A 21,113-nucleotide genomic window follows, 5' to 3' on the forward strand; every position below is an offset into this window, starting at 1 on the left:
TATACTGGGAGAAAAACATTTTAATTTGTATTTAAAGGAATTCAGATTTCAATTTGCTCCTCTCGTTCCTTATGAGCATTTATTAAGGAACCATAGAAGGCTGTGTTAGAAAAATACAGTCAATGCAGTTCTATCATGCTATTATTGTTAACTAGTCTGCTAACGTGTTTTGCATTTGCCAATATAATACAATTATATCTTCTTCTAAAAGCAAATGTAGAGCTCATTGAAGAGGCCAGGTTAACAGGCATAGAGACTGAAATCCCCTCGCCAGCAAACAGGTAGTCATGTACAACGGTAATTAATTCCTAAGCTCTTGATAAGAGCAGCAACCCTGGCCTACATGGACCACCTGCAGGGATAGGGGTAGCTCAGCCTATATGGCAATTTAGTGCCTGATACAACTCCAGCCGATTTCAGTAGGAATTGGAATCTTTAGCTTTGCAGCTGTGACTATGAACATTATTACCAATTGCAATGTTGGGAATACATCCAAAAGGAACTGGGACCAAGATCACAAACTTGTTTCATACAGGCCAAATAACCATCAGTGGGCAACTTTCAGTCACTAACTATCTCATCCTTAGTGGTGATGGAGAGGCAAAATGTCCTGCATCTATTATCAATCTACATTAATTCATTTTTAACTCATTGATGTTGCTAGAATTGTTCTCCATAACCTGATAAGAGTCAGCAAATGATTTTAAATTCAGTAAAACAATAGAGAACACCAGACCAGGCAACTTCTAAATATCAGAGAAATCAGTTAATTAATTTTCACATTACTATACTTTTTTCATAACTCAAATATTAGCTAGACACAACATGACAATTTTTTAGACACCATTGCCTTTGCTGTTGCAAGGCATTGTCAGAAAAATTTAGAATAAAAAAAGTGGTTCTGGATATTTTTGTTTTAAAGAAGTGGTGTGGTTCTTCTTATGTCTATCAGTAACTGTACTAATTCAATATTCTTTCCTTTATGGTCCAATCTATTAGTTATGATTGTGGAATTAATGTTACAACATGAAGTCTGAACAGCAGGATACTTGGTGGATATACACCATGATGAAGGTATGCTAATAAGCAATTGTAAATTAAGAAAATTTTGTATATGTACAAAAAAGTTAGGAATTATAGAACTGAAAAAATATTAAACATTTAAACTTAAACCTAAGCCCAGCTGCAAAGTCAGTAATGGATCCAATCCTTCCCAAAGTTCAGGAATGTATAGTACAGCATTAGGTTGGGTCCATTTCTAATTTTACTGAAATACACAAATTTAACTAAGTGTGCTAATAGAGCAAATTGAGCTATTAACCCAGGATATCCAACTGCTGCATGCCAGGAAAAGGTCAGAATTGGGATTTTCCAAGTGACAAAAAGCAAAAAAATAAAGTGATTTTTACAGTGATCAAATATTCTAACAGAAACTTGGGGGGGGAGGAGGGAGAGAATTGTAAATTGTACTGAAGGTACTTTTATTCTAATACAACTAATCAGAAGAATTATTTGCATAGTTATATAACAGTAACAACCAACAGAGCAAATCCCATCTAACAGTTTTGCATCTTCTGTAGTTATGGTTAAAACTACTGTACAAGCAAAAATATACGGTGAAATACATCATCATAGAGACCGTTCAGTCAAAATTCACTGTACTTGCAGGCAGGGATATTACCGTACTATACATTTACCTTTCAACTACACAGAAGTCCCAGGACTTCTGTAGCAGTCACAGAAGTGACATATTTGTCACCTCATTTGCCATCATAATATCCTTCTTCCATATAATTTCTTAATATTAGTTATGGCAAACAACTTTAATCAAACATTTTACACTGTTCACCTACAAACTTCCTAGCTAGTCAGCAACTGTTAGAATAATTCTATCTTTTTAAGTATAAACATTTATTATTCTGAATTCTCACAGATTATTATTGCACTTTATTTGCTCAAAAGTAAAAATAACTATAGATGGGGCCTACAAAAAGTATTCCAACAGCTCAATATGCCAGTTTTAATATTAATGTCTTATGTTAACTGTGCTTCTTCTGCCAACAGAACAGTAGGTTGAATGGGAGTTTTTCTTCACAAATTAGAAGAGTGAACAATTTAGTGCAGGGCCAAAGAAAGTCTTTTTTTTAAAATGCAAACATTATGAAGAACATTAATATTATTTGTTTAGCACCAGCAGTGCGCTTAGCTCTATACAATACACAAACAGCTCAAGCCTCAAAGATCTTACGAGACAGCAGTTACACACACAAAATGGGATACAAGCTCAGAAATCCACAGATAATTATCATCATCATCACCATTAGATTTTAAACTCACTTCTTGTGTTCATGGCAGAAGCAGCACATTTTTAAAACAGTAACTTGTATTGAGAGGGTGCTGGATTGACAAATTGTCAGCAAAATCAGATTTTTTTGTTAATAAGTTACGTCTCAAGGATTTTTTGCATACTACCACTTTTTATACGTCAGATTTACAGTACCTGTATGAGTATTTAGGGCATAAAACGCAACCTTGCTTGGCATTTCCTAGGATCAGAGGCTCATTTTACTGTATCAAATGTAATAAATACTTTTAAATAACTTTATTGTATTATATGGTATATGAAACTAGTACATGGTTACCATGGAATTTTCCCACACACTTCTCTCTCTCTAAGTGGAGAAAGACATGAATTGGTGTGAAATAGATTGGAGAGAAGATGAAAAGCTGACAGAATGAAAAGAAAGAAAAGGAAAGAAAGAAAGGTTATTTTAAAATCCTTCAAAATCCTTTTGAAGGGCCTTATTACTGCTGTGTATTTATAATCTGTTTGTTCCTCAGTTTGGCAACTCAGTCCTTTACATATGGTATTGGTTATCATGGTGCTAGTTGAGAGCAGTTCATTTTCTGCACCACCATACAAAGCATGGAGATTTGAGGCTTGAATAAGAAAGAGAGAATTGTTGGAACTGCATAGAAAAGATTGAAACCATAATATAAATCATGTATCTCTTATAGGATGCATTTGGAAGGAGAAAATACTGGTGATACGATTTTGGAGGACAAGGTTTTCCATTGAAGAGTGGACTAGACAGAAGAATTACCATATGCTATATTCCTGTTTAGAGCATATACTCCTTTATTATGTATTTAAAAATACTGCCAGAAATGGAAATCTACTAGAAGTATGAATCTGTATGACTTAAAGGGAACAGTAAGTTGATAAAATTAGGAAAAACATCAGCAAAACTAATACTTAGCATTTATATAACAATTTGCATCTTCAGTGTTTTACAAATACTATCTTGCTTGAACCAATTGAGACAGAAAAGCTTTCAGTATATGACATATACGCTACAAGACAATGACAGTTTATAAAACGTAATAAAATATATTTCTATGGGCCGCAGCTCCCTAACTCAAGCCTGTGCCTAACTCAGGATATGAGTAGTGCCACTGTCTTTAACTGAACTACTTGTGTCCTTAAAGATAGACACAGGCTTAGTGCTTTGCTAGATCAGAAACTTACTGCATTTAGCTACCCCTCTCTTTTTGGAAAAGAGTAAATTAAAGAAAAAGAAAAAAGATAGTTTACAACAGTAAATTGCAGTAGTACCAGTTCAACAAGTATACAGAGGGCAATTTAAATTACTATATAGTCCTCTTCAAGTTCTATCTTTGCTTAATGGTTTCTTCTTAACAGTTTATTTTTGCTGCTGTGCTAATGCTGGGATACAGGCTGTAATTGTAATTACAAGTGTATTTTTACCAGCATGATTTCACTAGCTCCTATTTGTGATGTCTGGGGATAATGTTGTGTCTCTGTGTTGGAACTTCCATACTATAAGAATGGAACTGAACATGTTAAAGAGTATAATGAATAACTCTCAGTCTTAGAAACCCAAATGGAAGACTGATATGCAAAGTGAGGGAAAAACAATGTTATGTGAAACACTATGAAATTTCTTCAGCATAAAGACAACAAACAAACAAATAAAAAGCCACCCCACAAACAACTTCTTGATTCAACATTTCTCACAACAAAGGATAGGATTTGCATGGAACAGATTTGGTTCAAAAATCAAGTTCATGAATGAAGGGCAGGACAGAAGTAGCTGCTTTAAAAATAAAAGATCATTTTAGTGTAGAAGAAAAAGGACAGAGCTCCCCATTGGCTAAAGCGAAAAGAGTATTGAGTAGTTGTTTAAAGTAGTGATATACAACTGTATTCAGTGTACTTTTAACAGGTATGTTGGCAAAGTTTGGGGGACAATGTAGCTAGGCACTGACAAGCCTCACTACAACCCTAATGACCCCTATTCTATCCTAGATCTGTACCTATTACAAATGCTCTTTTCAACATGGCTCTTGCTTTAACATTAACACACTTTTGTTCCTTGGGGGTAGGGAGCTTACAAAACACTACCTTGAAGCCCAACTGTGAACGAAGGAAGTTTGTGCATGGTGTTATTGTAAATATCTTCTGCAAAATAAAGATGTAGAACATTCTATTATGCAAACCTCCACAAGGAGTTTTAAAAAAACCAAACAAACACACACTATAAATCCCAGTAACAATGAAATACAATACACTACATTGTCAATTATTTATCTGTGAAATTGTTAGTAGGCAACAGGGAGAAAAAAAATCTATACACAGGTCTTCATGCATGCTGTAATCAATTTAGCAAGTGATCACATATATACAGCTGCAAGCTAGATAGAGGAAGCCAGGATAAATAGTTCCTTGAGGCCAGGAGGTTAGTGAAGGTTCAGTGCAAGGAATCTGAATTTTGCAAACCTGCCAGTCACCCATGGTTTGGATTCCTTCAAAAAAGTAGTTGCTACCTTCTGGGGATGAAGGGCTTTCATGTAGTTCACCTAATATTAACATCTCACTAAGTTCTCATTTTCTCTCTTGAAATAAATATTTTTTCTAAAAGCTGGGAAGTTACTGAATGCTTAAAGACAGGGAATAGATAGCTTAGATGGGGTACAGAGTATGTAGGAAGAAGTTTCCCCAATTCACCTTATCAAATACAGCACTAATCATTATGTAAGCAAGAAAATGGTGGCTCAGAAGATTGAGCCCATGGGTAACTGTCCATGTTTGCTGTACCGTGCTGGGAATTTCAAACTCCACTTTATAAAATAGAACATACACAAGAATTAAGATGGTCAGTTTAGTTATCTTACATTTATATTGTACTTTTCTTCTCAAAGTGCTTTACAAACTATACAGTAGTAATGAAATGCAGCTATGTGTCTCCCTCAAGAAGGATGTTTCTCTCTCCCTAAGATGGATCAACATTCCTGATAAGATAGCAGAAGTGTTCTCTCTTCTCTCTCTACATTATGTACAGCATAGGAGAGGGGGAGGATGCAGAAGAGAGATTTAGGACACCAAGGCAGAAGAATCGTTTCCACAGAGCAAATACCATCTTATCATTTATTACCTCACCTGTAGATGCCCAAACATAGTAAATGCTAGCACTACAGATATCTGCCTCCAGGGATGAAAGGGCTGAGTCATGCCTGTGATACCTGAAACTTAAAAACTTGTTTATACTGAGGATCTACCTAAACAGTCATTAGGATAGCTGCACCAGCGCAAGCCCCTAGCCTAGCATAGACAGGCAAAGCCACTATTTTCAATGGTGGAACTTGCCCATTTGAAATCTGTGTAAATTGTGCTGATGCAAACCACACAGTATAGCAGTTTAACTAATTTACACAAATAAATACATTATACTTAGTTCTTACCCAGTGCTTTTCTACAGTGTTATAGAACTGCAGCTATACCCGTGGCTAGCCATCAATGGCTGAAAATAGAGCAAGTCCCTAACCCACAGTTCAAGTTCATGTCCAAAATGCTTCCAAGGTCTAACACCACAGAAGGCTACTACACTAGGGATGTATTTGGCACTATTTCATAATTTGAGGCTTAGTCCAGTAAGCCACCCCCTTCTCTGACCATCTGAATGAATAAAGACTTGAAATAAATGAAGAGTGAGACAGCAAGTGTCTCACTGGGAAAAACCAGGCACATCAAATCCTTCCATTCCAGAAAAAAAAAAAAGTATAAACGTATACGAAGCCCAAATAGCTCGGTGCAGTCGTCTCACCCCACAAAGCAGGTTGTAAGGACCTTTACGCGCATCTCCCCCATACCCCGCAAAAATAAGGAACCTCGAGGATGAGTGTCAGGTGAGGAGTCTCTCACTCCCCTTCCCCAAGTCAGCGTGGCTTTGGGGAGGGTCGGACTGGCAGAAAGAGTCTCCCACTACCACAAATCGGGAGGCGGCACTGAAGTAGCTGCGGGTTTAAGGAAGGGAAGAGGAGCAGACAAGGAATAGGAGGAAGGGGGCAGCCAGCAGAAGGAGGTGGGGGATAGGGGACAGTCAGCCAGCACCCTGCGCTGCGAGGCCGGGTCCCGGCTCTGCACCAACCTAGCACACAATCCAGGGAGGGGAGCCCACTGGAGAGCAGCAGCTGCCCGTGGCGCACCGAGGGCCGGGTGCCCGCGATTGCGGCCAGGCGGCTGCTAGCAGGAACTTTCCGCTGGAAACTGGTAGCCCCGTCACTCGGCGTCGCCCCGCCGGTCGCCAAGGCCGCCATCTTAGCTTCCTCCCGGTTGACAAGAGGAAAGGGACGCCGGGAAAGATGAGCTCCCGTCCCCCTCCGCCCGCTTCGACCTATGGGGAGACGGTTTGGGATCCTCGCCAGCCAATAGCAAGGAGCGTTGTTGGCAGGCGTTGTAGCTCTGGTGTGCGGGAGGGGGAGATCCTGAAGCTGCGGGGCAGGCAGGTAGGTGAGGGAGGGATGGCGGGCGGGGAAAGGCTGCGTCTTACCCCTTATCCAGCTGCTCCGGAATCGAGGGGGCTCCCCACCCCGGGTGTGAGATCACGGGGGTCTTCCCCTGACACCTCTGGACCAATGTCGCCCCTGACCAGGAGGTTTTAGGGGTGCGTGTCACGGCGCAGTGTCCTGAGCTGGCGGTTCCCCCACGGACCCCGGGCGTCAGGAGGGGCGAAGGAGGAGCTGTTCTCTCATCCCCTGAATGCCGCGCGCCGCTGGCTCAGAGGAAACCCAGGGCTCGTGAGACGCGGGGCACCTGTAGCGCGAGGGGAAGGGTGGCTCCAGCCCACGGCTCTTGGAGATCAGGAGTCTAATCCTGACCGACTGCCTGGTGACCTTGACCAAGGCTCGGAGCCAGCCGATCCCTGTGTCTGTGTGGAACCACGTTGACTTTAGAGATGGTCCGTCCATGTGGTGCCAGTGTAGGGTTGCGTCCTAAGACTTCATTGTGTGAGGGGCCAACAGCGACTTGAAATTGAATGTTAAAATTTTAAGTATTACAGGTGCTCTTAAGTTACCTGGCCAATCTCAGTGCTTTCACAGTTACAAACTGTTTTTCTCCTCTCGTTTTTGTATAAAAAACCATAAACGGGAAACTCTACATGACAGGGTAGTAAATGCACAAAACAAAAGCTTGCTTTTAATAATATTAAACGTTACTTCTAACAGCAGGTAAGGAGATTTAATCAGAAGTGTGATGCTTAAGTAGGCAGTCTCCCTTCATTTCTATTAAACACTTTGAGATTCTCTGATGAATGGTGCTATTTAAGATCCCTCTCTCTTGAAGTGACATCCAGGTTGGGGGACCCCCATATAAAGCTCATGGCAAGATTAGGGCTAAAGTGAAAATGTCTTAGTATGAGAAGTGTAGTTCCCATACGTCACTGGTTTTTACTATATTTGAACTAGTCGCTAACAATACAGTATGTTTTTATTTTGCGTCTTTAAGTAGTGTATATGTTGTTTTCTATTTAGCCTGTGACCTGACTCTCAATAATACAAATTCGAGAATGTAGAAAACCCATGAAATACCTGAGTTTAGTATCACCATGTGGCTTCTGATAATCATTTTAATCATATATATATATATATATATAAAAATAATGAAGAGATTATCTAAATTTTATTGAGTATATTTTAGCTCATGTGCTTTCTGAAAGAAGCCTTGACAGTGAGGTGAATTTTGATTTAAAGACTGGTCCAAAGGAGAGCTGGGGCTCGTATTTGTGTGTCCACTTTTTTCTCATGTGTAGTTGTCACATGCACATTTAATCACCAAGATTTTATAAACTAGAAAAAAATCAAACATGATTTATTGTTTAAAAAAACCCTCATGATATTTAAGCCAATGTAATAATTTGGGGCAGGTTCTCACTCTTGATTTTTGCACGTTTGGGGTTGGAAATACTGGTTTTTTTTTGCTTATGAATTTCTCTTAAAACAATATTTGCATTAAAGATAAATTACAAAGTTTTGATACTCCAGAATTTTAAAAGGAACAAATGTTGTCCCTCTTGTCAAGTCTAAACACATAAAGCTTGGCTTCTAGCATCATAAAATCCCACTCAGCAAAATCACACTGGTTCTGCTGCAGTCAGAGCCATCTGCATCTAAGGCCTCCTCCTTCTGCAGCTGTTGGGAAGAAGGGGCAATGCCAGGATTTGCACTAAGCCAGCATTGCCAAATCACTTGGTTTTATAATGATCCTCAATATTTGTTTGATGGTTGGGGCAGGGCTCACTCACCCTCAGAACACCCCCCCCGGCATCAGTTGGGATGTTACCACTATCTTTAGCCCCAGCTCTTCTGTTGCTCAGCCCTCCGGCCAAGTCACTTAAGTTCAGATCTTTTCCAAGGTATCAAACAAATCCAGACAAAAGTTCAAATGGAACTCTGCTTCTGCTGCTGCTGCCACCTCTATTGTCTCTGTGTAACCTAACCCTCAGCCAGAAAGCCCTGGCTCCTTCAGTCTACTTATTATGGCTTAGCTCCACCCCCTCTGGCTAAGAGTCAATTAGCTACTCACCTCACCAGGTGCAAAGTATGACTAATTAGGTGCATTCACTAGCCCAGCAGGTGATGGGGATTAAGCCCCTTCAGTGATGTTTTTTTAATTTCTGATTTCTGCCTTCAATCTTGTGAAATTTAGCCTTCATCCAAAATAGTCACCATGTTGCTTTAACTTTTGTAAATGAAAAGTGTGACTGCCCCCAGCAAAAACGGATGTTATCTCTCATTGGGTATGTCTACACTCAGAGCCGGCACTAGGCATAAGCAGACTAAGCAGTTTCTTAAGGCCCCAAGCAGTTTAAGGGGGCCCCCTATTCACTTTTGTTACGTGTTGTGTGTGTGTGGCGGGCTGCCAAAATATTCCTGCTTAGGGCCCCGCAGTGGGCTAGCACCGCCTCCGTCTGCACTGGAGCTGTAAGGTGTAATTTCCAACTTGAGTAGACATACCTGTGCTAGCTCTGATGAAGCTAATATGCTAAAAATAGCAGTGTAGCCACAGCACCGCAAGTCACGGGATAGGCTAGCTGCCCCCATTGTGATCCCATCTGACACATAAGATATGTTCTTAGGGAGCTAGCCCCTCCTGCTACTCACACCGCTGCAACTACACTTCTGTTTTTAGCATGGTGCCTTGCTTAAAATTAGTGCATGATGTGTACTCAAGCTAGAAATTATACCACTAGCTCCAGCATAAACTCGCACATTGTTTTAATGGGGCTTAAGCTAGACTACCCTGAGGGAAGTCAGTTCCCCCTTGGTCACCATGGGATGGGAAAATGTGCAGGTGATAGAAGTTGGACTTTGGACAGCAGGAGGGAGAGGGCATGTTTTAGGGAACTGGGTAGGGGTCAGAGAAATGTTGGAGAAGCAGAAGGCAGATTGAGAGGTGATTCAGGGGAATCTGGCCTGGCAGAAAAAAATGGAATGCATAGGAGACTGTCAGGAAAAAGGGAAGGAAATATGGCGGTCAGGTGACTGTAGACTAGGATAAGTGACTGGGAGAGCATGCAAAGAGAGGGAATGCAGCAGCTCTGTCTTCTGTATAGCTGGGGAGGGTGAGAGAGAAGGAAAGGAGGGCTGCTAATATCCCAGGGACAGGAGAGGATGAGTTCCCTGTGATCAGTGAACAAGGAGGCTGCACTTTTGTGTGTGTATTTAAGTCTGAATGTTGACTCTGAGATAATTACACACAAGTTGGGATTTGGTGGCTTTCCCCTAAAGGCGGCTTAAACAAAAAATCAAAAGGCAGGCAATAAACAATGCGACTTTTATTTAAAACATGTTTACTTAGCCAGTCTCGTGAGTTTTTTTGCGGAGGTGGAGGAGTCTTGTAATTTGTGAATGTCTGGGATTGGCAAACCTGCCGAACAGAATAAATGCAGAGATTGATTCATACCCTGTTCTCAGTTTTACAATTCCATTAATTTCAGTGGAGTTGCTGATGTAAAACTGATGTAAAAGAGTGGTGAATGAGGCTCAGTCTTAAAATTTCAAATATGCTTAGATTTTTAAAACATAATATTTGAAATCAGTGCCTCCTTCACTTTCCTTCCAAATTATATTCCACATATTTAAATATTTGAAATAGCGTGTTCGCACTTGCAGCAGTATTCGGAGCGGTGGACTCTGGGCAGTTATCCCACAGAGCATCTCTTCCTCTTCTGCCACTAAGAGTTGTGGGAAGGCGGAGGGGATCGCGGGGCATCCTGGGTCCTGTCCCAATGCCCCGTGATGCATTGCTTCGCATCCCAGCAACCTCTGTGCTTCTGTCTGCATTTGGCGCCATCTTTCAACGGTTTGTGTACTGCACGCTGTGCCTCTTCGGTCTGCAGGACTGGATCCCACACTGTTGACCAATATGCTGCTCGCTCTCACTAACGCTTCATGAGTGGCGGTGGAGTTATTCCTTAAACTACAAAGGCAAGAGGAGTTTGATGTTGATCTCGCCATGCGTAGTAGCTACAACACGAGATTGCTTGTGGCATTCACGGGGGTGCTGACCACAGTGGAACACCGCTTTTGGGCTCGGGAAACAAGCACTGAGTGGTGGGATCACATTGTCATGCACGTCTGCGATGATGAGCAGTTGCTGCAGACCTTTCGGATGAGGAAAGCCACATTCATGGGACTGTGTGATGAGCTCGCCCCAGCCCTGCGGTGCAAGGACACGAGAATGAGAGCTGCCCCGTTGTTGGAGAAGCGCGTGGCGATTGCACTGTGGAAGCTGGCTACTCCAGACTGCTACCGATCGGTCGCTAATCAGTTCAGAGTGGGAAAGTCGACCATTGACTCGTGTTGACGGAAGTGTGCAGGGCCATTTATCGCATCCTGTTCTGAAAGACCACGACTCTGGGCAACGTGCGTGACACTGTGGATGGCTTTGCACAAATGGGCTTCCCTATCTGCGGAGAGGCGATAGATGGCATGCTTATTCCAATTCTGGCACCAGACCTCCTAGCCACTGAGTACGTTAATCGGAAGGGGTATTTCTCTGTGGTTCTTCAGGTGCTTGTGGATCACCGTGGGCATTTCACGCACATTAATGCAGGCTGCTCCGAAAAGGTGCATGACGCACGCATCTTTCAGAACATTGGTCTGTTCAGGAAGTGCGAGCAGGAACTTTCTTCTTGGACCAGAAGATCATCGTAGGGGAAGTCGAAATGCCCATTGTGATCCTGGGAGACTCTGTCTATCCCTTAATGCAGTGGCTTAGGAAGCCATACGCGGGGCACCTTTACAGCAGCAAGGAGTGGTTCAACAAGAGGCTGAGTAAGCGCAGAATGACTGTTGAGTGTGCTTTTGGCCATTTAAAGGCCCACTGGCTCTGCCTATATGGGAGGCTGGATCTGGCTGATGACAATATTCCTATGCTTATAGCCGCGTGCTGTACGCTTCATAATATTTGTGAAGGGAAGGGTGAAAGTTTCACTCAGGCCTGGACTGCTGCAGCTCGGCGCCTGGAGGCTGAATTTGAGCAGACAGAGACCAAGGCTATTAGAGGGGTGCAGCGCAGGGCCATAAAGATCAGGGATACCTCGAGGCAGCAATTTGAAGCTGAAAGCCACTAATATTTGTTGCTATGCTTGGGACTGCAGTGCTTATAATGCTAGGAGGTGGTCGTGATTGATGCAGACGATGCACTGCGAAGGTTTAAGAAAATTGCCTGTTGCTTTGCAGGACTCTGTTTGCTTTCAATTAATGTAATAAAGATTGCTTTCAAAACAAAACAATTCTTTTATTAAAAAACAACCGGAGGAGAGAGTCAAACAAAAAAACACATCAGCACTGTGGGAGATTGGGGGAAGGGAGGGCTCCAAGAGGAGGTGGTTAAAGATTTGTGTATGTCCGTGTATCATATGCAACCTTGTCCTTTGGAGTACAGTGTAGCAGGTACTGTACTTCAGCCGGTGTAAACTGCAGAGGGACGGGTGTTGAATGCAGTGGGTACTAGGAGTCCGCAGGGCTGGACTGTGACGGGGCAGAAGTGGAATGCAACGGGTACAGACTGAGCCAGGAGGTTGATAAGAGTGTGTTGGCGGTGTCTGGGGGGCGCATGGGAAAGAGTTTTGTGACAGCGGCTGCAGGGGAGAGCAGGCATGGAGCGGCTCAGTTTGTAGTGCTAGTAGCACCTGGTGCATGTCCGATTGGCACTCCATAACTTTTAAGAGCTGCTCCGTGGCTTCGTTCTGATGTGCCGCGGTCTCCTTTTGGTCCCTCTCCTGGCTGTCCTGCCAGTCCTTCAATTCTTGTTTTTCGGCCACGGAGTGCATCATGACATCACGCAGAAAGTCCTCTTTAGTTCTTCGTGGCCGCTTTCTAATTCTGCACAGCTGTTTAGCCGGCGATAACAAAGAGGGAGGCTGGGCTCCCAAGGTCATCTCTGTGAAGCCAAAATGCAGCATTTTACAGAAGCAGTATTGTTTGCAACACACAGACCACTGATTCAATGATTTAAAACACAGCCACTATTCATGTACCTGTCACTAACTGGCTGACCCCAGGCAAGCACACATGAGCCACAAGGCCCCCAAAATGGTGAGTAACCGCAGGGGCAGGGGAAATCAGTGTTCCAGGACCATACTGTACAATGGGCACCTGACTCCTGGGGAGAGCCAGCACTGTAGGGGGGGCCTTATAATCATTACTGTCCCACATTTTCCACAGGCTGTGTTAATTATGGAAGATATCTCGCTACTGAGGGTGAGCAGGGAATCAAGGGAGGGTCTTCTCCAAGACTGCGGCTTCCGCCCTGGCCCTTATGTGGCTCACTTGTGTGCAGCAATGGTCTCTTCCCCCCATGACAGCAGAGTGGCACAGGAAAGTTACCCTTAATGGGCCAAGAAACAAAGCAGCTCTGACAAAGAACCTGCGGCAGCGGATTGCCCAGTAACTCCATGAGAGTTTCGTGGAGATCTCTGAGGCAGATTCCTGTGAAGTGAGGGAGTCGATCAACACCCTTTCCCACCACTCAGACTAGGCATGTGGTGGTACATGCATCATACAGACACAAGCCTGCTTTCTGCAACCCTCCTGCCCCCAACAACTTGCTTCGGTGATTCTCAAAATCAAAGCCACTTACAGGGGCCTCTTCTCCTGTTTGCGCTTTGCCAAGCTCCAACAGGTGTGACTGGCTAGCCTCCTCCAGGGTAGAGAAGAGCTCCTGGCTGCATGCATCTCTGACCTCCGAGTCATCCTCTGCCTGTGGGTCCACCTTCCCCCCTCCACATCCTCATCCAAGATTTCCTCCTCCTGGCTCGGTCCACTCTCGACTCGCATGCAAGCCACCGAAGTATCCAGAGGGGCCTTCGCAGTGGAGGTGGGGTCGCCTCCGAGTATTGCATCCAGCTCTTTGCAGAACCGGCAGCTCGTGGGCGCAGCACCAGAGCGGCGGTTTGCCTCCAGCACCTTGTGGTAGGCGTTCCGCAGCTCCTTCACTTTGACCCTGCACTGCAGTGTGTCCCGGTCATGGCCCCTTTTCGTCATGCATCTTGAAATCTGTCTGTAGGCATCATAACTGGGGGGAGGGATAGCTCAGTGGTTTGAGCATTGGCCTGCTAAACCCAGGGTTGTGAGTTCAGTCCTTGAGGGGGCCACTTAGGGATCTGGGGAAAAATCAGTACTTGGTCCTGCTAGTGAAGGCAGGGGGCTGGACTCGATGACCTTTCGGGGTCCCTTCCAGTTCTAGGAGATAGGATATCTCTATTTATTTATTATAATTCCTACGGCTGAAGCGCAGCTCAGGATTGGACAGCCTCCTTTCCTCAAATGCTGATGAGGACCAGCAGCTTAGCATTGCTCCAAGCAGGGGATCGCTTGGTTCATGGAGCAGGCACAGTCACCTGGAAAGATGCGCTGAGACCACTGCACACATCACCGAGCAAACAGGAAGGGGACTTTAAGGGGTGGGATTCACGGTTGCTCACCTGAGGGCAGGGCCATAGAGTTCAAACCGATGACCAGAGAGGCGAGAACAGGCATTGTGGAACACCTCCCAGAGGCCAATCACAGCGCTGTAATCGACCAGGGTGTCTACACTGGAACCGCGGCACTGTAGCCCCAGCGCAGAAAGCTGTATGCCTCTCATTGGGGTAGTTTTTTTTACAGAGCTGCAACTGCGCAGTTTCTGCGCACTAAGTGCCTTGGCACTGTGTACACCTCAGGAGTTACACCGCCAAAAGCTACTTTACCAGATTACCAGTGTAGACAAGGCCTTTGTTTGGAACAGATTCATCTGAAAGTGAATGAGCAAATGTTTTTGAGTAGACACATTCAAGTTGTTTTGGTTCTAGACACCTTCAAGTATCCCACTATATTTGTTAAAAAGATGACTTAAAAGAAAAAGATGAGGAGGAAATGAGTAATAAATAGAGAATGGTAGTTAGTCGTACTCATCAGAAGTCCAAGTGCAGGTCTTTGGCATAAATAACCACACATTTACAATCCTTGTGCTGTCATTTGAAATTAGGAATAAACATAATTTTGCTTGATATAGCACTTTTAAATCAATTTATTTTCTGTACTGATTTGTAAACCCTTGCTTGGAATGAATAATGTATTATGTTTTATGTTATAATTGAGGGCAAGAAAATTGTGAGTAGTGGACTATCCCCTTCCTCTTCCTAGGCATGCTATGAAGTGGACAGATACAGAGCACGATAAAGGGGTAGTTGCCTGAGAATCAAGCAGGTATTTCACAGTGCTTCATTTTACGTAAAGTAAATGTTGTGGTTTAGTTTGAGTTGTTGTCCATTGAAGAGAAAGGGCAATAATTCATATTGTAAATCTCAACAAGAGATTTACACTAGTTAGCAGAATTATAAACAGCATAAACTACTTCTTCAGCATAAGAACTGGACTTTTAACGTTAATACGATATTCCAACATGTTCTTAACATGTTACATTTTCAAGAACTATTCTTAAGGCAATAGAGGTAGCTAAAATTTGAAAAACATACCCAATACCTCCATTTGAAATTTTGTAGGGGGCCGCAAATAAAAAATGGTTGAAAACCACTGATCTAGACATGAGGTCAACACCAAAGACCCTTCTGTAGTGGTCATGGAAACCATGTTGCTCTGTCTAACAAGAGCCATATTTAAACATGGTTCATGAGAAAGGTGCTAACATGTTTTTCTTGGCTAGTGTAGATAGGACCTATTTAAGAAAAATATTGTTTATAAAGACATGACTGTCTTCTGAACTATTGTAGAAGGAGCTTGTGTGCACTCATGAGTCTCCTATTCATTTTCGATGTAGACTGATAAGACCAACTGAATCAAGGCAGATTTTTCTAAGAGCTTTGACTTCAATGGGACTATTTACATGCTTAAAGTGAAACATGTCCCTAAGTGTATTGTTCCTAATTGGGGGCCTCAGTGTCTTTGTGAGGAAGCTTTTGGGCCATGTTGTTCTGACAAAGTTTTCTGTGGGGTGATTTTGCTTTTATTGTATCTCATGGAGTGTCTCCTAATTCTGATGTGTCTGTGCTTGTGAAGGCTTTTAATGTTGCCTATATCACTGATTACTAAGCCTATGATCCCATTAACACTTTCATACAGGCTTAACTTTATGCATGTGAGTGGACCCATTGACTTTATTAAAGTCAGTGAGATCACTCATTTGCTTAAAATTAGGCAGATGCTTAAGTGCTTTGCTGGATCAAGGTTGGAGTGCTAAGCACTTTGCAAGATCAAATTGGTATAGCAAAGTATATGGAAAGGAGCAAAAATGGTATTTATGTTTTACAAGTCCATTTATAGTGTGCTTGTCATCACAGAGCACTGTAACAAGTGAGTGATTATAAAATTCTGTTTACAACATCTACTATAACTTCCTGTTTTGTATGGGAAGATCCATCTCAAATTATAAAAGGAGTAAGTGGCTAAACATTCATGGATTATAGTCGTTATTTTTCCTGATTTTTCAGAATTGATATTTAGGCCAGTGATGGTTTATTTTTCAAGAGTAATAATCCATTTTTCAGTCTTCATTAATTATACCAAAAAATGTGTGCATCTTCAAAGCTCGACATTCTAAAAGATAAATTCCCAGCAAGTGTGAGAGGTCATTAAGGCTTGTTAAACCTATCTTCAAACCTATCTTCAAACAAGAATTTTAGCTATTTTTTGTCCATATATCCCAAATATTTCTCTGGCCCTCGTTACGGTAGTATCTGAGAACTTTTAATATCTTTATCCTCACAACATTTTTGTGAGGTAGGGAAGTACTATTATCCCTATTTACAGAAGGGGAACTGAGGCACAGAGAGACTAAATGAGAGCCTAAGATCACACAGGACATCTCTGGCACAGTAGGGAACTCATCCTGGGTTTCCCAGGTTGTAGGCTAACACCCTAATCACTGCAATATCCTTCCTTATATATATTATAAACACTTTGCTTTATTGAGATTATATCAATTTTAATTAAAAACCATATATATAAAATGTATTGTATTGTAATTTTATAGAAGTAACAGAACAGTTTCCATTGTCTCCAGAGTACTCTAGACTGACCAGATTAATAGCATGGGACATATATTAAAAACTAAATGTATTTTGCCACTGACTTCTTCTGAGGAAACTCCTCTGAGAGGCCTTAGCTAAGAAGCTCTCCCTATACAGATTTTAAAATAAATGTTCTAGGTAAACATCAAGAGGTAAAGTTTACTCACTGGCAAAGTCTGATTATTCTTAGTGTTTACATTTTGCTGTTTTGTTTCATACTGTGTATTTAAGGTCAAGACCAACATGAAAAATAGTTTATAATTTACCAATTCAGATCTTTAATTATATACGGATTGATCCTGAAGTCCTTACCCAGAAGCCGGTTGGAAATGAGTCTGAATAAGGACTGCAGGGATGGTCCTATCCTCAGGAGTATGCTGCTAAAATTAAAATGTAACCAGGCATTTATTTTATTTTAAGAAATTGCATTTAAAAGATGGAAGAGTTTCTGTTAAAGGCTTTGTGTGCAAGTTATACTTATAACATTTTGAAAGTATTTTTTTAAATAACAAGACATATAACTGATGCGGTACTAAGGAACCTGTGGCGTAACAATTATAAAACCTATGGTATTTCTCCGTAATTGGAAGAACATTTGTGGTTTATAGTACAAAAATAATGTCTCCCTTGTTGAAAAAGTGTCTGTGCATTTGGGCCCTATATTCTCCTACCCAAGGATTAGTAGATTTCTTTTTGCACTTAAACTACATTCTATCTATGCTTGCTCTTTTTGTATTAAAGTTTCATCCACATTACAAGTTTAATCATGTGTTAGCACATTGTTTGCCATGGTTACATGCATATGTATTCCGACACTGATTTTTGAGAACGTAGCAATTGCCATATTGGATCAGATCAGTCGTCCATCAAATCTAATATCCTGTCTTTGACAATTTCTAGCACTAGATATTTCAGAACAAGAGCAAGAAGTCCACAGCAGGGAGTTATGGGGTAAAATACCTCCTAAAAGTTTCCTTCTACTCCCCAATAGTTAGAGGTTGGTTTAAGCTCTGCTATGTGAGGCTTTATATCCCTTCTGAAAATAATGATTATTTTTTTAATATTTACTCTGGAGGTTCTTGTTAGTCATATATATATGTCTAAACCCTTTTGAATCCTAAGATCTTGAACCCAAAGATACATTGTGACAATATGTTCCACAGGCTAATTGTACATTGTGTGAAAAAGTGTTTCCTTTTATTAGTTTTGAATTTGCAACTTTTCATTGAATTTGCCTTTGTTCTTGTATTATTAATAGATTCCAGCCCAGAAGGAACTATTGTGATCATCTAATCTGACTTCCTGTATAAAACATGCCATAGAACTTCCCTGAAAAAATTCCTACAGTGTATCTTTTAGGAAAAATCAAGTCTTGATTTAAAAACTGTACATGATGGAGAATCCACCTCGACCTTTGGTAAATTGTTCCAATGGCTAATAACCCTCACTGCTAAAAATTTACGCCTTATTTCTGGTCTCAATTTGTCTAACTTCAACTTCCAACCATTGGACTGTGTTACACCTTTCTCTGCTAGATTGAAGAGCTCATTATTAAATATTTGTGCCCCATGAAGGTACTCATAGACTGTAATAAAATCACTCCTTAACCTTCTCTTTGTGAAGCATGTTTTCTAATCCTTTAATCATTCTTATAGCTCTTCTTTGAACTGCTGCAGTTTATCAACAACGCCTTGACTTGTGGATGACAGAACTGGACACAGTATTCCAGCAGCACTCACACCAGTGCCAACTACAGAGGTAAAATAACCTCTCTACTCCTCAAGATTCCCTTGCTTATGCATACAAGGACTGCATTAGCCATTTTGGCCACAGCATTGCCATAGGAGCTCATGTTCACCTGATTATTGACCACGACCCCCAAATCTTTTTCTAGAGTCACTGCTTCCCAGGATAGAGTCCACCGCTGTAGAGGCCTACATTCTTTGTTCCTAGATGTTTACATTTACATTTAGGCATATTAATATGCATATTGTTTTCTTGTGCTCAGTTTATTAAGAGATCCAGGTCATTCTGAATCAATGACTAGTCCTCTTCCTTATTTACTACTCCCCCAATTTTTGTGTCATCTGCAAACTTTGTCAGTGATGATTTTATGTTTTCTTCCAGGTTCTTGATAAAAATGTTAAATAGCGTGGGGCGAAGAATCAATCCCTGTGGGACCCCATTAGAAAAATATATATCTGATGATGATTCCTCATTTAGAATTACGTTTTGAGACCTATCAGTTAGCCAGCTTTTAATCCATTTAATGTGTGCCATATTAATTATATATTCTAGTTTTTTTAATCAAAATGTTGTGTGGTGCCAACCCAAATGCCTTACCAAAGTCAAAGTATATTACAGCAACACTATTACCTTTATCAACCAAATATGTAATCTCATTAAAAAAAGATATCAAGTTAGTTTGACAGGCTGTATTTTCCATAAATCCATATATATTATATTACTCTCCTTTAATTCTTTATTAATTGAGTTCTATATCCGTTGCTACATTATCTTACCCAGAGTCGATGTCAGACTGACAGGCCTATAATTCCCCAGGTCATCCTGTTTTCTCTCTTTAAATATTGGTCCAACATTAGCTTTCTTACAGTCTTCTGGAACTTCCCCAGTGTTCCAAGACTTAATTAAAACCTACATTAATGGTCCAGCAAGCTTCTCAGCGGGCTCTTTTAAAACTCTTGGATACAAGTTATCCGGACTTGCTGATTTTAAAAGGTCTAACTTTACTAGCTGCTGTTTAATATCCTCCCGAGATGCTAGTAGAAAGGAAAGAGTGTTATCATACGATATGAGTACATCATCTGTTTTTTCCCAAATACAGAACAGAAATACTTATTGAACCCTTCTGACTCTTCTGCATTATTACTGATAATTTTACCATCTCCATCTACTAATGGACCAATACTATTGTCAGGATTCTTTTTGTTCCTGATATACTTTTAAAAACTGCTTATTGTTCTTAACTCTGTTGTTCATAGATTTCTCTTTGTATCCCTTAGCTTCCCTTACCAATTTTCTATATTTCCTAACTTCTGATTTATGTTCATTACTATCAGCTTCCCTTTTCTTTTATTTGTTATAGATTTTATAGCTCCCTTCACTTCCCTTCTAAACCAGGTTGGTTTTTTAACCAACGTGGCCTTCTTCCTCGATTTTGTGATTGTGGCTTTTTGGGCTTCTAATAAAGTGTTCTTAAACAATTCACAATTATCATTCACATTTTTCTGATTAAATTCTTCCTTTCAGCTGATTTGGCTCATAATTGTTTTCAGCTTTGTGAAATTGGCCCTTTTAAAGTACCAAGTATATGTATTACTGGTCTGGACTTTATTCTGTTGGCACATTATAAATGTGATTAAGTCATGATCACTTGTACCTAAACAAACATTAATTTTTAGTTCTGTGATCAGTTCCTCTTTATCTGTCAAGACAAGGTCTAATATTGAATTCTCCCATGTCGGATGCAACATTTGTTCATATAGGCATCTATTATCTATAATATTTAGAGATTCCAAGGATGTTTTATTACTGGTTGCCATGAGGCCTTATGCCACTCAAATAAAAGTCCCACATACTCACACAGATTTTTTTCTGCTTCACATTAGAGATAGATGCATAAGGAGCCAGGCATTCTGTTCCCAAATATGATTTGGTGGTTTGTAACAGACATAAACTGATATGCCATTTTGTGCTTTCTTTGTTAGGACATTGATCCACAGGCATTCAGATCATTTCCTTCTATGTTACCAGTAACTTGGCAACATGCAATGCCATTTTTAACATAAACCACTCCTCCTCCCCTTTTGCCTATTAAATCCTTCCTATATAGGATATAACCATTGATTTTTAACATTCCAGTCATGCAGATCATCCCACCGGATTTCAGTTATAGATCTAATTTATGCTAATAAATGAGCATTACCCATTCCTCTTGTTTGTTATCCAGGTTCTAGCATTGGTGTATAGCCAATTAAAGAATTTTTTCTCTTCATGCCTTTTTCTTCCTTGATTCATTTTGTTCTCAACATCTTGATTTTGTGCTACATGAGTTTTCAGTCTTCCCTCTTTTTACCCTCCCCTTTTATTATGAGATAGAGTGAACAGAAGCTCCTAATCTACCTTTTCAATGCCGTTAATATTTTGTATACATATAGGGTGGATTGATTTAAATTGTCTTAATTTAAATCACTAATAATCATCATGATTTAAATTGGC

General features: G+C 41.1%; 2 protein-coding genes across 5 annotated transcripts in view; one reads left to right on the forward strand and one right to left on the reverse strand.

Moving 5' to 3' along the window:
- ELP4 (elongator acetyltransferase complex subunit 4) overlaps positions 1-6,624 on the reverse strand; it is a 263,164-nt gene extending 256,540 nt beyond the window's left edge. The window contains exon 1 of the mRNA XM_024194948.3: positions 6,450-6,624. Coding sequence (XP_024050716.1) covers positions 6,450-6,618 — 169 coding nt within the window. The 5' untranslated portion in view covers positions 6,619-6,624. The remainder of the gene's footprint in view (positions 1-6,449) is intronic.
- A 125-nt stretch (positions 6,625-6,749) lies between these two features.
- Positions 6,750-21,113, forward strand: part of IMMP1L (inner mitochondrial membrane peptidase subunit 1) — a 72,464-nt gene continuing 58,100 nt past the window's right edge. For 3 of the 4 annotated variants that reach the window (XM_024194949.2, XM_024194951.2, XM_024194952.2), the window contains exons 1-3: positions 6,793-6,807; positions 18,133-18,291; positions 18,530-18,632. The gene's annotated coding sequence lies outside the window, so the exon portion shown is untranslated. Of the gene's footprint in view, positions 6,808-18,132; positions 18,292-18,529; positions 18,633-21,113 lie in introns of all 4 variants that reach the window. The other variant, XM_024194950.2, reaches the window with a different exon arrangement.

The sequence above is a fragment of the Terrapene carolina genome, unplaced genomic scaffold (assembly GCF_002925995.2).
Source record: "Terrapene carolina triunguis isolate 2854851 unplaced genomic scaffold, T_m_triunguis-2.0 Scaffold96, whole genome shotgun sequence".
Classification (NCBI taxonomy): Eukaryota; Metazoa; Chordata; order Testudines; family Emydidae; genus Terrapene; species Terrapene triunguis.